The 15,275-nt window shown below is 32.7% G+C and overlaps 3 protein-coding genes across 3 annotated transcripts; 1 reads left to right on the top strand and 2 right to left on the bottom strand.

The window, feature by feature from the left end:
* Positions 1-2,229: 2,229 nt before the first annotated feature.
* On the top strand, positions 2,230-5,712 carry LOC110642052 (fructose-bisphosphate aldolase 6, cytosolic). Its single transcript, XM_021793982.2, has 2 exons — positions 2,230-2,368; positions 4,361-5,712. The coding sequence occupies exons 1-2, from the start codon at positions 2,341-2,343 to the stop codon at positions 5,407-5,409; spliced, it is 1,077 nt and encodes a 358-aa protein (XP_021649674.1). The 5' UTR covers positions 2,230-2,340; the 3' UTR covers positions 5,410-5,712.
* Positions 5,713-6,772: 1,060 nt separating this feature from the next.
* On the bottom strand, positions 6,773-7,810 carry LOC110642053 (uncharacterized). The gene is made up of 2 exons (XM_021793983.2): positions 7,099-7,810; positions 6,773-6,999 (listed from the first exon to the last, which is right to left on the bottom strand). Exons 1-2 carry the CDS (start codon positions 7,808-7,810, stop codon positions 6,893-6,895), a joined length of 819 nt encoding a protein of 272 aa, XP_021649675.1. The 3' UTR covers positions 6,773-6,892.
* Positions 7,811-8,712: 902 nt separating this feature from the next.
* On the bottom strand, positions 8,713-9,456 carry LOC110642054 (stress-response A/B barrel domain-containing protein At5g22580). The gene is made up of 2 exons (XM_021793984.2): positions 9,290-9,456; positions 8,713-9,110 (listed from the first exon to the last, which is right to left on the bottom strand). Exons 1-2 carry the CDS (start codon positions 9,403-9,405, stop codon positions 8,909-8,911), a joined length of 318 nt encoding a protein of 105 aa, XP_021649676.1. The 5' UTR covers positions 9,406-9,456; the 3' UTR covers positions 8,713-8,908.
* Positions 9,457-15,275: the final 5,819 nt, after the last annotated feature.

The raw sequence follows: 15,275 nt of genomic DNA, 5'->3' as shown, positions 1-15,275 counted from the left end.
ATTACCCCTAAGCCCACTAAAAATTCTATACACTGTATTTGTGTGCCCTCCCACCACTTAGCTGACACAAATGTCATTTTCTTGCCACTAGTGAACCTAAGAATTGTAAAAAACATTTTAATAAACTAGCACAACTGTTTAGCCTATCTTGATCCAGTGGTTGAAGGCATAACACTCTCCTGATAAGTGTCTCATTTTCGACTTTCCACTCTCCCAATCTCCCTATAAAAAAAACTAGCACAACTCGTAAGAATTTGGAAGAGGTTCCCCTGGGAAAACTGGCAATCTTGCAGGCGAGGGGAAGTTTGTCAGGAGTTGTTCTTGCCTACATTATTCTTATTCAAAATCGTGATAAGTCCTACATTAATTAAAATTCTTAGCTAAATAGGTTGTGTTTAAGTTGACATTGATATTGTTTTTGGCAACCCAATTTCCTAACAATTAAGGTTGTGGTCCTGTAATGACATAAAAGCACATGTCAATGGACAATATGTCAATGGAGGTTTAACAATGATGTTTCATTTAGTTGGAAAGCCAAAGATCTCTACCAAGAAGAAAAGTAATGGGTTTCAATTTTTGGAGGGACATTGAGACTAGCTAATCCTAACTGTCAGGAGATTCATTGTTGCTAAGAAGATGAAATCTAGTTGTACTATTAGAAACAAGTAATCAGCTTAAAGATTAGGTGAAATTTAGTTTTCGTCTATATGTTGTGAGTCTTTGAATTAGAATTTTAATTAAAATTGAATGAAAAAAAAAATGAAAATCACATCATAACATTTGAGAAGCAAAATGATTTTATTTTAATTATTCATGATGATTAATTAAGGAATTGAAGCTCTTTTTTACTGGATAAATGGTCTTTGTTCAAACTCAAAAAATTTTCTTCCACGTTATTGTCATAGTCATGAGGTCAATGAAATGTACCAAAATCATGGTTTTCAAGAATGTCAAAAAATTCATTGTTAGGTGTTGTAGCACAAACACTAAAATTGTGAAGAATTCAAAGGACTTGAACAATTTTTCTTTCATCATTTTTTTCAACTTCTTGACAGGAAAAAATAAAAATGAATCATGGGTTACTGAAAAAGGGGTAAAAAATGGAACCCACTTGGTGGAATCAACTTGGAAACCATTGAAGACTTTCTGCGTTTTTGGGTTTGGCATTCTGGTGTGGAAAACCTGAAGGGGGTGCCACTGCCGGCCAATCCATGGCATTAAGCCTTACAGGCTGAGAGTGGAAGACCACCATACCTCTCTGCCACAATTGACAGGCTTTTCTTGTTTGGACCACCATCTTCCCTAGTTTCAAAGGCTGCCATGACTTTCACTTGCTTTTTTAAAAAATTTTTTCCATTGCACTCAATAAAATTTATTATTTTCAGAGAAATATGCTATTTAAAAATCTAAAATTATATAAATGGAGTTACCATTCCATTAAGTAATTTGTTAAGACTTTCTTTTTTCTCTTTTAATAATTTATTTATAAAGTAATCAAACTTATTACAATATCTGAAAGTATATTATTCACTTGATAGAGTCAAGTTTGAGTTTATATATATATATATATATTCTAATCTAATGTTGTGTAATATATGCCATGTTATAATAATCAAGTTTAAAAATAAAATAATGGGTCTTATAGACTAAGCTCAATTTCAATTCTTGAAGGGCTTTTCTCATTAATATTATTTTGGGCCACCCTTGTTGATCCTATTAAACTAGTTGCCTCTGCCTACTTTCTTTCTTCACTTATCTTTCTTGCAGCTCTAACTCCATCACAAGCTTGGTCTATTCATGATGAATTCCCTCTGCTGGACGAAGTTGACCAACTTAAATTATTTAGGTTTTAAAGTTGGCAAAGAGCACAAATGCATTTATTTTTATTTTTTTAATTTGAACTTGTGATTTCACAAGTTAAACTATGACTCAAATATTACTATATTTAAGGCAAAGAGTAGGCTTTTAGAGCCATGGTTGATGGATGAAGAAAAGGGACCAAAGGCCAGCCATATAATCTTCAATGAGGCCCAATTTTCCCAACTTGGAGGAAGCTCGGAATTGGCCCATAAGATAATGGAGGGGCTGCCACAAACCCAAAACTATAAGGACCTAATAATTGCCTGTTCTTCAGGGAACCAACTACGGTCCGAGGAGAGAGTCCTGTAGCACAAATGGCACGTACGTGACCAAGAAGTTGCAAATCCGCCATGATCGTTGGAGAGCTTTTCTTGTGACCGCATCCTCTTTCTCCTGTACTTAGCTTTCTTCCCTTTTATATTCAGTAATATTTTCATTTCTTTCTTCTCTATTTCTCAAAACAAAGAATTATCATTTATCATGTCTTGCTTTAAGGGAAAGTACCATGGTAATAATTGTTATCTTTTTCTTTCCCAGTCATTCCTTTCATGGGTTTCTTTTTAGTCTTAAATGATTTAAAAAAAATATATATGGGTCATCTTGAATTTATTTGGAACAGCTGCTATTGCAGATTTGCATATGTTTTTGGCAAATGCACACGTACTACTTAGAACATCATTTAGCAAAACACTGACACAAGTGCTTTCACAAGAAGCAAATTTCATGCCTTTTTTTTTTCAATTTTTTTCTTATTTGGAATAAGGATCTAGAGTTCAGTGCTGATCCCAGTTGGATATTTTCTAGAATTTTGATCTGTAGCTTTTAGCAAAGGCATTGGAAAAAAGAAGAACGCCTAATATTCCTTTTGTTTTTGAAGAATTTTATTTTAAAAGTTATCGATCCATTTTATTTGTACATTTGTATATGATATGTATGGTCCTGTTTTGGGTTATTTTGAGTTTCTTTAATATTATTTTGTGGAATAGTCTACAGGGCTTTGACCTTACTGTTTTCGATGTGGATGTTTGGTTGCTTCACGGGGATTTTTGGATATGCACTATCAATGTCCTATTTATTTCCCACTCTTATCAATTGTTGTGTATTTCCAATATTGATACAAACAGCAATTATACAGTTATTTTCGGTTTTTATTTCAATTTCAGCTAAACAAGAAAAAATCTAATAGGTGCTTTAACCAATTTCAATATGGGCAATCTGTTGGAAGTATTAACCTGAAAATTGAAGTTTTAGATTATACCGGGTTTCTTTTTCTATTTCTTTGGAATATGGATGTATTTGCCAATCTATAGGGTCTTGTAAGCTACTTTGTCTATTGTAAATCGTTACCTACAATATTTTACTTCTTCTTTTGTGACAATACTACATACATATTAACCTCTAATAGAAAAGCTGCATACAATTGATGTTGTTGGAAATGTTTACAAGTAATGATTGCTTCCCATGGGGTTAGTGCAGCTCATTATGTGTGTTACAAAGGTTTATATACAGCTGTTTTATGCTAGATTGGTTCATAACAAATGATAGTATTGTTACTAAGATAATTATTTGATACACCTTTTTCATCTCTCCTTTCCTTGATGATTTTGTTCATCTCTAAATCTATAATTTTTAATAGAAAAAAAAAATTAAAGAAAGATTGATGGTGGCAGGCTGATATCTATGAACAAGCATGTTGGGAAATTAATTATCCTATTTCTTGGTTTCTGGATTCTAATTTTTGATGTAATGTTAGGGAAACTTTGTTAACTGAGAGTATAGCTTTTGATTTTAACTATTCAACTGTGATTAGTATTTGCAGTTGATGTTATCTGCGTTGTAATCATAACTTTAGAAAGCAAGTTCCCCACAAGTCATTTTTTCATCATCATCTTTTTACTGTATATCCTTTTCTTTACGTTGAACTTGATGCTATTTTAGGACGTAACTTGTAGGTTTTTACGATCATTTATCTGCAAGATTTAACTCTAACAGGTATGAAAATTGTGTTAAACATTCTGTCTGTGGAACTTTTAGGAACAAATTTGATACTTTCTTCTCGGTGGAAATTAGCACTAGAATTTTTGGTTTTACATGGATCTTTCTTGTTCTAATTGCTTCTTTTGCTTGATTTTGTGAATTACTCTTATTCTCTTGCTGCTTTGTGTTCTCTCTATATGTAATGTGATTATGTGAATCGTGGTGATTAACAAAAGATAATATTTTTAACTGGTGTGTCTTATGAATTATATCTTAGCTAGTTGATTATTTTTTAAGTGTTATTTAATTTTTTCCTTTCATGCAAAAACCTCAATTCATTATGTTTTTGGGTTTCTTATCATCAAGAAGAGGAGTTTTTATTTTTATTATTTAGTTTTTCATTTTTGCTTCAATTTTAGTGTATTAATTACTTGCTTTTTTCATTACCTTCATCTTTATATACTGAATTTCATATTCTAAATCATTGATTCATCCCTTTTTTGCCCTTCAAAATGTTGTGCAGATGAACTGATTGCCAATGCTGCTTACATTGGCACCCCTGGAAAGGGAATCCTTGCAGCAGATGAATCGACTGGCACAATAGGCAAGCGTCTAGCTAGCATCAATGTTGAGAATGTTGAGCCCAATAGGCGAGCTTTTCGCGAGCTCCTCTTCTGTGCTCCAGATGTCCTTCAATTCCTCAGTGGAGTAATCCTTTTTGAGGAAACACTTTACCAGAAAAGGGCTGATGGTAAGCCATTTGTTGACATTCTCAAGGAAGGGGGAGTTCTTCCAGGAATCAAAGTTGACAAGGGCATTGTTGAGCTTGCCGGAACTAATGGTGAAACCTCAACTCTTGGTCTTGATGGCCTAGCTGAGCGCTGCCAGAAGTATTATGAAGCTGGGGCTCGATTTGCTAAATGGCGAGCTGTGCTTAAAATTGGTCCAACTGAACCATCTCAACTTGCTATTAATGAGAATGCCAATGGCTTGGCACGTTATGCTATTATCTGCCAGGAGAATGGCTTAGTACCTATTGTTGAGCCTGAGATTTTGGTGGATGGATCCCATGATATCAATCGCTGTGCAGATGTGACTGAGCGTGTTCTCGCAGCTTGCTATAAAGCATTAAATGATCACCATGTTCTTTTGGAGGGAACTCTTTTGAAGCCAAACATGGTGACCCCTGGCTCAGATAGCCCAAAAGTTAAACCTGAGGTGGTGGCTGAGTATACTGTTAGGGCTTTGCAGCGAACAGTTCCTCCTGCTGTTCCTGCTATTGTATTCCTTTCTGGTGGACAAAGTGAGGAGGAAGCCACTATCAATTTGAATGCAATGAACAAACTCAAGGGCAAAAAACCCTGGTCCCTTACATTCTCTTTTGGCCGTGCACTTCAGCAGAGCACCCTCAAAGCATGGGCAGGGAAGGAGGAAAATGTAAAGAAGGCACAGGCTGCTTTCCATGTCAGATGCAAAGCTAATTCTGAAGCTACTTTAGGTTCTTATAAGGGTGATGCTACTCTGGGAGAGGGTGCTGCGGAGAGTCTTCATGTGAAGGATTACAAGTACTAATCCTTGAGGGAGGGCGTTTTGGAGGTTCTTCTGTGAAGGACAAGGCATAAGCACTAAATCCTTAGTTTCTTTTATTTTCTTTTGCCATTAGGATGGTCCCCTTGCAATCATGTGGAGATATTCCATCATTGTTTTTCAGCCTCTAGTTGTGGCTGATGTTGGCTATATATATATATTTTAATCATCTCTCAATTTATGGTCTTGGATCTTTTTCTAGGTATAGATTTGCTTATACTATTGAAGAATTGTGGTCCTCTATTTCTTTTAATTTTGAATTTGTTCTTATGGTATATTCACTTGTTAGGCTCTTATTATTCCAGTTGTCTAGTGGTGTAAACTAAAGTGATTCAGGCTGAGGATATATGGTTTCTCTGAAGTAAAAATTAGCGGCCATGTTCTGTTGTAAAGTGCCTTATGATGCACAAGGTGATGATTTATGTTCCTAGTGAAAATATGTAGATTCAGTATTAACTTGAAGTCCTTTCTCTTGTTGTTTGCTTGCGATGTTTGTTGTATTTTACTTCTATGGTTTCTTGGGTTTTGGTTCTTTAGAATAAGGTTATTGATTGCATGTTTAACCTTAAAGAGCCTTCAAATAACAGTCAAGAACAGTGTAATTGCTTCACAGAAAGGCAAGAAATGCAGTTGCTGGAGAATAATATATAATTCACAAAGAATCTGCTCAGTATGCATTAGATATTCACATGTGCCTCTAATACTTTATGTATGCAATTATTAGCCCCACAGTATATTTCCCTGTTATTTCCATTCTACCCTTGAACAATTTTGTGCTGTAGGCAGGCATTCTAAATAAAGTATCAATTATGCAGCAGAGTTGTCCTGCATTATTTAGTGGTACCCAGATGGATGCACTATGCCATTAGCTTTATAAGTTTGAATGCACGAGTTTCAATATCCATGCCTTGCATACCTCAGAAGTAGTTTTCTCTGCACAGATTAAATTTGGATTTTTTTTGTTGGATGTTAATGTTACTCCCATAATGGATTCTGCTCTAGCTCTCTTGATAATTCTGCAAACTTGTGTGTGCCTGTCCCATTGTAGCTATCAGCTTTGTCATGACTATTGTTGTTTGTATGCCTTTTTGGCAGCTTATATTTTCTAGAGTTTTCCTTTTGGTGGTAATTGAACTGGATGCACCCATTTACATTAATCATCTAGAGTTTATCTGAATCTATGGTGGTGATCGTTAACTAGGAACTATTCTTTTAATGGCAAGAATTTAGAGGATGCAAGCATTTCAGGTCTCTTATTTCAGAATATTTAACTTCTTTTTGCGGGGAGCATTGCTCTTTGAATTGGGCAGTCATCAGGAAATGCCTGAATAGGCACAGTTTAGATGACTGAGAAAAATGATAAGGCTACAGCCATCTAGAAGTTGCATTATTGGATTTCTGATACAACAGCAATTAGAAAGGGAAACTTGGAAGATCTAGTATATGCAAAGCATTTAAGTTTCTTATATCAAAAGTTCATGAAGGAAACCAAGACTACAAGGGAAGAAAGTATAGATAAGAGCGCATTATTACCAAAGGGCTTGACTGATCCAGCCATAGAAATGACCTTATCTCCTGCAAAAAGGACCATCAATCAAAACCAGAAAACCTTATAAACTACAGAAAGAAGAAATAAGACTAGGTATTGAATTTTCAAGAGATTAAAGCACTTACTACACTCTTTAGGGTGGCATATACATCTCAATCCCACTCCACAATTTCCATTAGGCTTTCCGCATTCATTGCAGATATCTGGCACATGATCAGGAATGTCGAAGGATATCCTTGTCCCCAATTCATATTCCTTGTTGTAATCATCATTTGAAGAACTTCTATACACCCTGCTGTAATGTGAACAATTCAAATCTTTTGGATGAAAACCCTTGTCGAGCTTTTCAACATCATTAACAAGTAGACATGAATAAGGGCCTTCAAGTTGTTGAGTTTCAGATGAAGCTGCACAACCCTTCAAGCTAGTGTTGTTACCTTTAAATGATGTCATTGGATAAATTTTGGTTGAGCAGTTGAAGAGAAGAAGTGAGTTAGGCTTTGGAGGAGTAGGAAAACCAGCAGACAGAAGAGCAGGAGAGACAAAGTGCCGAGAAGAAGAGCAAGAAGGGTGAGAAATGATTAATGTTTTAGTTGTGTAGTCTACTGAAGAAACTGGGAAAAGACCAAGAGAGGTTCTGAAGAACAGCTTCTGAGATCTGCATAGTATCATGTGATTTAATGGGGATGGAACAGTTGAATTTGAACTCAGAAAGGGACTCTGAATTGGGATTTTGCCACAGAAGGTTGTAGAACTGTGTTGGGATTGACAAGTGAGAAAGAAGAGATTGAGGATGAGAAGAGGATATAAAAACTTGAGTTTCTTGAATGTATGCATTTTTCTTTCCCTATTCTTTGCTGGTTTGATCTTTCAAAAGGTAAACTGTGCAGCTGGGGATCTTGGCCTTTGTGATCAGATGTAGATAACAGAGAATCTACTTTAATCTTGCAAGAATATCACTTTCTGCTTGGTTTTTTAATTTCATCCCCTGGTGGCAATGGCATCTTTGAGAATCAAAATCACCATGAAATTCCATCTCATCTTCTTCTTCTTTATTTTTTTTTTCACCCTCTTTTTTTTTTTTTCTTCTTCCTTTTTCAGCCTTTTCTGTGGAATTTGGAATGTCACACAGTGACCTTTATTTGCTGCTACTATTCTCCTTATTTGCCAGTACTTTCTTGCCATCCTTTATTTAGATTCTGCATGTTTCATCCTTTTCTCTCACTATTCTTGGTAACACATGATATTTCAATGACTGATGGGTCACTTGACCACATGTTTTGTCTGCTCATGAATCTTCCCATACTGCTGTATCATGAGCCCATATCCATGAATTTTTCTATTTTTGCAAATTATCTTGATTAATTTCTTTATTTTCTAGAAACTCTTGGTGTCCATTGAGAAATTAATTAAGAATGATTAAAGGAGATAAGCGTACTATAGCAACGGATCTTAATGATTAAAGAGAAACCAAAGGTTTAAGCATCAGTGACTACACTAGATAACATTTAGCAACAAATTCTAAAAGTAATTTCATCACTTTTTGACTGGTAATAGTATATTAGGTTATTATTAGAATATCAAATTATTAATATTTTCAAAATCTGATCACTCATTCACATACGAGATTCTCATTTACAAGATTGAACTTATTTTCTCATAAAGAACAGGAAATTAATAATCATAGACATATCAAATCTCACAGGGTGGCCTGTCTATTCATAAAAAAAGCAAAATGATAAACATACAACAATAAAAACATTTCCTTGATACAAGGGTTGATGTTGAAATTACATGGAGATGTAGTTGCAGGAAATAATAGCCGCCAACACTTATTTATACATACAAAAGCTAACACACATAAGTTGATACACACACATATATCATAAGACCACAAATACCATTTTCTTATTGTTAATTTCTAGATCTCATAGATCATGCAATAGCTGGTTTAACCTGAACAGATGAGAAACAAAGAACAACAATTTTCTCAATAGCAGCTGAAAATGAAGCAGAAAACTCGACATGATTAGGATGAGTTTGAAATGCAGTGTAGTCTTGCTTCTTGTCGAAAGTCATTGAGATGGCATGAGTAAAGCCTTGTGTAAGCATCTCTGGGCTTTCCAAATCCTCTCCCCTATTTAAAAATGCAAACAATATATTAATTGAGTATTTGGATTATATATATTGGGTATTGTTAAAGAAAATCATGCTGGTTATTGCAGGGTTAATTACTCATTTGCCTCCTTAAAATGATATGGAAACTTGAGTTCCACTAAACAAAGAAACCAGCAAAGTAATTAATTAAGGACTCACCAAGCAAAGGTCTTGACAAGATCAACCTCAGAAACCAGCTTCTCCAACCCTTTCATAATCTGCTCCACCACAGTATCTTCTTTAAACCTAACAATCACCAAGTGCTTGAACCCCATGGCAGCTGACTATTACACAAATGAACCCCAAAATGTGCCACCAAACCCTTGGTATATATACACAAAGAGAGACACTTATTGTTCATGTGTCAACTTCCACAGTCCTATCTGTCCACTGTCACACCTCATGACATATTTCACTCCCTTTATGTTAGCAAAAAATCAGCCTTTCTTGGACAGCATCTGCAGCTAAATATATGGGAATGGTACAATGCTAAATATTGCATGGTCTATAGACCCACTAGTCAGCAACTTCATTGCTCCACCTTACAGTAAAATTTGTCCTCATCACCATTGTCTTGTAGTCTTTGCTTTTGCACATGAAATGGGGTCCTTAATGGGTTAGTGCATGCTATGTATTTTCTTGAAATTTGAATTTTTATTTTCCATAGGTGTTATCATAACATGACAGGGCCTTTAATTGTATTTTATCTGTTTCTTAATTTCTATCCATGTGTAGTGAATGAAATGGCCAACAGTACCTTTTCCTCTCTCTGAATTCTAGACTCGAATGCTTATTACTGGCCTTTTCTCCATGTCCTTCCCATGTGCTTCAAGGCCATATTATTGCATGTCATATCTCTGCTTTTATCTTTGTGGAATCTTTAATTTAAATCCTTTAAATTTTTTTCAGAAAAAAAGGGAGGGGAGGTTGTGAGGTTATTATCATCAATTATCTTTAGACATTTTCATTTTCTTTCACATTATAATGTCTATATATGCTTATCAAATCTCCCTCTAATTGCACTCAAAATTTTTGTCCATTAGCTTTTGGCTAATATCTGATTCAATCAATTCAAAAGATTTGTTCAGATTCTCAGCCAAAGCAATAATCATGGCTTATTCAAACTTTTGAACCAAGAAGTTAGAACTTAGTCCAATATCCAATTCCCATATCAGAAATTTAATTACCTAATTATGGGTAGTTGCTATTTTTTACCTTCCTGACCAATACTGAATTTTATCTTACACTATTCCACATTTAGGGTAAACCTAAAAGGAGCAGATTAAAAAAATTTGAAGCTTCCATGAAACTACTCAAGCATTGGGGGACCAGTATATGTGCTTAGGGCCATTGATAGCCTTATGAACAGAAATGATATGCCATTGCTTTTGATGGATAATTTTCCTACAGTTTTGTTTCAGTTAGATTTGCTGGCTCATCTTCAGACAATTGACATTCCATGCTTGTAATCTTCTTTAATAATTTAGCAGCATGTCCAAAATAGTAGCTTACCTGTTTGCCAATGTAGAAATTGAAAGCAACAGATGTAATTAGCATATCAACCAAGATTCCTATCTTAGCTAAAGACACTCTTTACTAAGCTGGCAAGTTGATTCTGATAACTGTTACTTTTTAACCTTAAGACTCCTTTTGTATGAATTTTAAAATAATAAAAGTTGAGTGGATGCAGCAGCCTTTTGATTTCAAGTTAAAGAAGGCACGTTGCTCTATAGCTTTAATGAGTAGTAAATGCCTGAATATTGCACATGGAAGGATTCTGTTCAGAACCATAAGTAGCAAAGCTAGGGATGTGCAGTTTTCGGTGTGAACCGAAAAATAGAACCAAACCGAGCCATTTCGGTTTAATTGATTTGGTTTTTTAATTTTATCGGTTCAATTCGATTTGAAAATTTGAACATATTTAGTTTTCAGTTTGGTTTGATTTTTTATCGGTTAAAAACCGATAAAACAGATTAAACCGAATAGTAAAATGGCCCAAATAATTTTTCAGCCCAAGATGCATAAGCCTCAAAACACAGGATGCATAACTCGGCTCAAGATGCATAACCCAGCCCAAAAAATAAAAATTCTAATATTTTTGGTTTAATGTAACGAAACCAAACCGAACCGATATTTTTCAGTTTGGTTCGATTTGATTCTCCTTAAGTGATCGATTCGGTTTATATTTTTAAACCATTCAATTTTTCAATTTTTGGTATTCGATTCGGTTCAGAACCGAACCGACCGAATGCTCTCCCTTAAGCAAAGCCACACCCTATAGCTTTCCCCAGAGGCACATGGCAAATTAACTAGATTATTATGCTGAGTTAGGAGGCCTTTACCTTTTGTGGGTTGGGTGGCTAAGCCTAAGACTTCTGTTGAGGTTAGAAACAATTAAAAAGTAAAAAAAAAAAGATTTATTTTTTGTATATATTTTGAAAATTATTAAAGAGAGGTAGTGTTAATTATCAAGATTGTCTACTCCTATTTTTGCATCTTTTTTCTACTTATGGTTAATTATGGTTTTTTTTTAAATTAAAAAATTAGATTTGATGTAAAACCGAATCGAATTATCTCAATTCAATTTTAATTTAATTCGTTCATGATTTGAATTAAGTACGGATTTAACTGATTTCAATTCTAAAATCATCCATGATGAGAAAAATTATATAATAAAATTGATGTATATAAATAATTTTATCATAATTAATAGTTATAATAAAATAGTTGTATTTACATGTATTTTACCAGTAAAAATTCGGTGAAGGATTCTACTGATGTTTCTTATTTACGTATATCAGTAGTGAAAGGCTGGAAAGCTTTTACGAGTTGGGTTTAAGAAGACAATTTTAAACCAAAGGGTTTTACCATGGCGACAAGGAAACCCTCGTGCAAGGAATAATTGGAAGAGCAGACGTCATTTCTGGCAGTGGCAGTGTGCCCTAAACACTAAACAAATAGTCTGTGCCCTTAAATTCAAAAGGCTCAATAATCACCACACCGTCAGGATTGAATTTCAATGGGATTGTAATTGTATGTTTTAGGACACTTGCTTCAGGACAATTTGCATCCAGACACAGACACTGCCTTTCCCTGCAACCCCACGTTTGCCTTCTATGCCTTTTCTTTTTCTTGGGAACTTGAAAATTAGTTTTTTTTTTCTTTACAAATTTTGGTTATTTTTCTTCACATATCGTAATTTTTGTATGCACTATATAATAATTTATGCACCATATAATAAAAATTAATATTCTGTTTAAATTTAATATTTTTTATTTTTATGTACTTTTTAAATGTGAGAAAAAGATTAATCAAGTTATTATTAATTAGATGGTATTAGTTTTGTCATATATTTCCATTTTATTTCAATTAGGAGTTAGGATGAAAAAAAAAGTGGAGAAATTTAGCTAATATTTGAATTAATATTAACACTATGTTTATTTCACAGTAAATATTTTTTAAAAAAATATTTTTTAATATTTGAGATATTTAAAAAAAGCTAACAAAAAATATTTTATTGATCAAGGGAAAATTAAATATTTTTTTAAAATGACTTTAAATATTTTTTTTAAATGACATTCTCTTTTTAAAAGAGAAAATTATTTTTTTAAAAAAATTTTAATAATTTTATTAAAATTTGAAAATAATACATGACATAAATATATACCCTTAGTTAGCATTACACTCAAATAATAATGAAAAATATTTTTATATAGAATATTCTTTTAAAAAATATTTTCAATATGTAAATTATTTTTTCACCAAATAAATAGAGTCTAAGTAAAAAATTAATAAAATGTTATTAATATTTTTATATAATGAAGGCAAAAGTAGGATGAGGCAGGATGACTAATTTAATCCCTCCCCGCTCGCCAAATTTAAGGCATTAGGATAAATAAAATTGCCTTAACTGTATTCAGCCAAAATTTTATATGAGCCAATGGGCTAGCCCATTGGTATAAAAGCTTATTGGGCAAGTCTTTGGTTCAAGATGCTTAAAGGAGATGGCAGGACAGGACAAGAGGGGTTCACTTCTCCAGTTGGGCTTTCAAATCTTTGGTTCCAATTTTATTAGCTTAAATTTTGTTATTGGTAGCTTTTATAGATATTTAGTTTCATATAAAATATAATTATTTTGTAATAAAAAAAAAGATAATTTTATATAAATTTATATTTTATTTTATGAAATTTTTATAAAATAATTATTTTTTACATAAAGTAGTTAATTACGGAAATTTTATTAACTTAAAAAAAAGGTTTCTTCATGCAATAAAATGCATATAATATTTTTTAAAATCTAATAAATAATATTTAATAAATCTAAACTTGTTCCTATAATTTTTTAACAAAATTTATTATACATAATTTATTTTTTAAAAAAATTATATGTATTTTTTATTTAAGAAAACTTTATTTTTTTTAAGTTAATAAAATTTTCATAATTAACTAATTTATAAAAAAAAAATCATTTTATGAAGATGAGTGATAAATTTATATGAAATTTAATAAAATAATTATACTTACTATAGAATTTTTCTTTGTTATTATATCAAATCTTTGTATTCTTAGCTTTCTAAGCCCTTAATAAATTTTTTTTTTTAATAATTTTTTACATTCTCACACATACATAAAAAATTAGAATTTCATTTTTCTTAAGTGTCCAAACAAATCATTCCATTGTTGAATAATTAATGAATTTTGATATGCAGAATGTGGGGATGAGCACTATTTGGTTTAAATCAAAAAATTGAATCGAGCTATCTTAATTGGATAATTCGGTTCGATTTTTGATATAATTCGATTTGGTTTGATTTTGTATTTTAAAAATTTTGATTATTTTGGTTCTGTTCGGTTTTAGAGAAAAAAATCGATTTGAACTGAACCGAACCTAATAATATTTTTTATTTCTGAATTAATTTATTTTTATGAGAAATTTATGAATTATATATAATTATATATATATAAATTGCTTAATTTTATTGATTAATGGTTATTAGGTTCAAACTAAGATTAAAATCAAACTAAATAACTTGAAAATCAAGTCTAAATTAAAAAATAAGCGAAATTCGGAGTCGATTGGTTTAAACCAAACCAAACTGAAATAAAGAGGTTTGGTTCGATTCGATTTTTCATTTATTTTAGTTCGATTCGGTTCTGTTCTAAAATATAGTAATTCGGTTTTAATAATTTAATTCGGTTCGATTCAATTTGATTCGGTTCGAACCTAATGCTCACCCCTAGCAGAATGACTAAATTAAATTAACTAATAAATTAGTCAATCTCATCATCGGTGTAAGTTTTTTGGTTGAATTCAATTCAATTTTCTTTTTCTTACTGTTATGATTCTTTAATTCAATAATATAAGAATAATTTCATAATTGTAAGGTCCTTCAGACTCAATTAGACGAAAATATTAGTTATTGATTTAGCTATATATAAACGTGTTTTGAACACCACTGAGTGTGGTAATCTAATGATTAATTTAGTAAGATGGCTTTTTCTTATCCCGATTCGATTCCCCATCTAAAAATAATGATTAAATATTATTTCTACTTAAAAGTGTACTGGTAATTTATCTCATTGGACGTCACTTTAAATTTAGTGATAAATCCCTGTGGGGGAGATAGCGTGAGGCGAAATATCATCCACTAGAATTATATAAAATGCACCAGGTAATATTCAAAAAAGATGGTAGAGTCACAATGGTCTCACTTAAGTACCACCTCCTTAAACATCATTTCCTAAACATGCACTTTATACAATCCTAATAAAATAAAACCACTGGTAAGTATCGTCTTCCCATAATACTACCACGGTACTAAGGATTTATGCCACGAAGGCATAGATAGACGGGAGTCGCCACCCGGATAAAAACCGAGACATATTCAGTGTTTCTTCCAAGGGTCATGGATGGCAACTTACTCCTTGGAGAGTTTCCACAACCATTATTACCATGGCCCAATGTCTAGATTCGGGATAGTGGGTATGTAAGGGGAAGGTGTTAGGCACCCCTTACACCTGGTCTAACCTCGTTAATTTGAGTGTCAGACATTTACTAATGTTTCTAAAAGTCTTGTTTATTATTCTTTTATTAAACTTTATTCTAAAAATGTAATTCTAATCCTACATATGCAAGTAAATCACA

Source organism: Hevea brasiliensis, chromosome 6 (assembly GCF_030052815.1).
Source record: "Hevea brasiliensis isolate MT/VB/25A 57/8 chromosome 6, ASM3005281v1, whole genome shotgun sequence".
Taxonomy (NCBI): domain Eukaryota; kingdom Viridiplantae; phylum Streptophyta; class Magnoliopsida; order Malpighiales; family Euphorbiaceae; genus Hevea; species Hevea brasiliensis.
The sequence above is the reverse complement of the archived record's forward strand: the minus strand, read 5'-3'. Positions and strand labels throughout refer to the sequence as shown.

What these genes read in the sequence shown, in the direction of transcription:
- LOC110642054 (XM_021793984.2), bottom strand. Translation starts at nt 9,405, where the DNA reads ATGGGGTTCAAGCACTTGGTGATTGTTAGGTTTAAAGAAGATACTGTG. An exon ending in CTTGTCAAGACCTTTGCTTG is followed by an intron (nt 9,111 to 9,289) that starts GTGAGTCCTTAA and finishes ATTTTTAAATAG; the next exon opens with GGGAGAGGATTTGGAAAGCC.
- LOC110642053 (XM_021793983.2), bottom strand. Translation starts at nt 7,810, where the DNA reads ATGCATACATTCAAGAAACTCAAGTTTTTATATCCTCTTCTCATCCTC. An exon ending in ATGCCACCCTAAAGAGTGTA is followed by an intron (nt 7,000 to 7,098) that starts GTAAGTGCTTTA and finishes TCCTTTTTGCAG; the next exon opens with GAGATAAGGTCATTTCTATG.
- LOC110642052 (XM_021793982.2), top strand. Translation starts at nt 2,341, where the DNA reads ATGTCTTGCTTTAAGGGAAAGTACCATG. An exon ending in CTTTAAGGGAAAGTACCATG is followed by an intron (nt 2,369 to 4,360) that starts GTAATAATTGTT and finishes AATGTTGTGCAG; the next exon opens with ATGAACTGATTGCCAATGCT.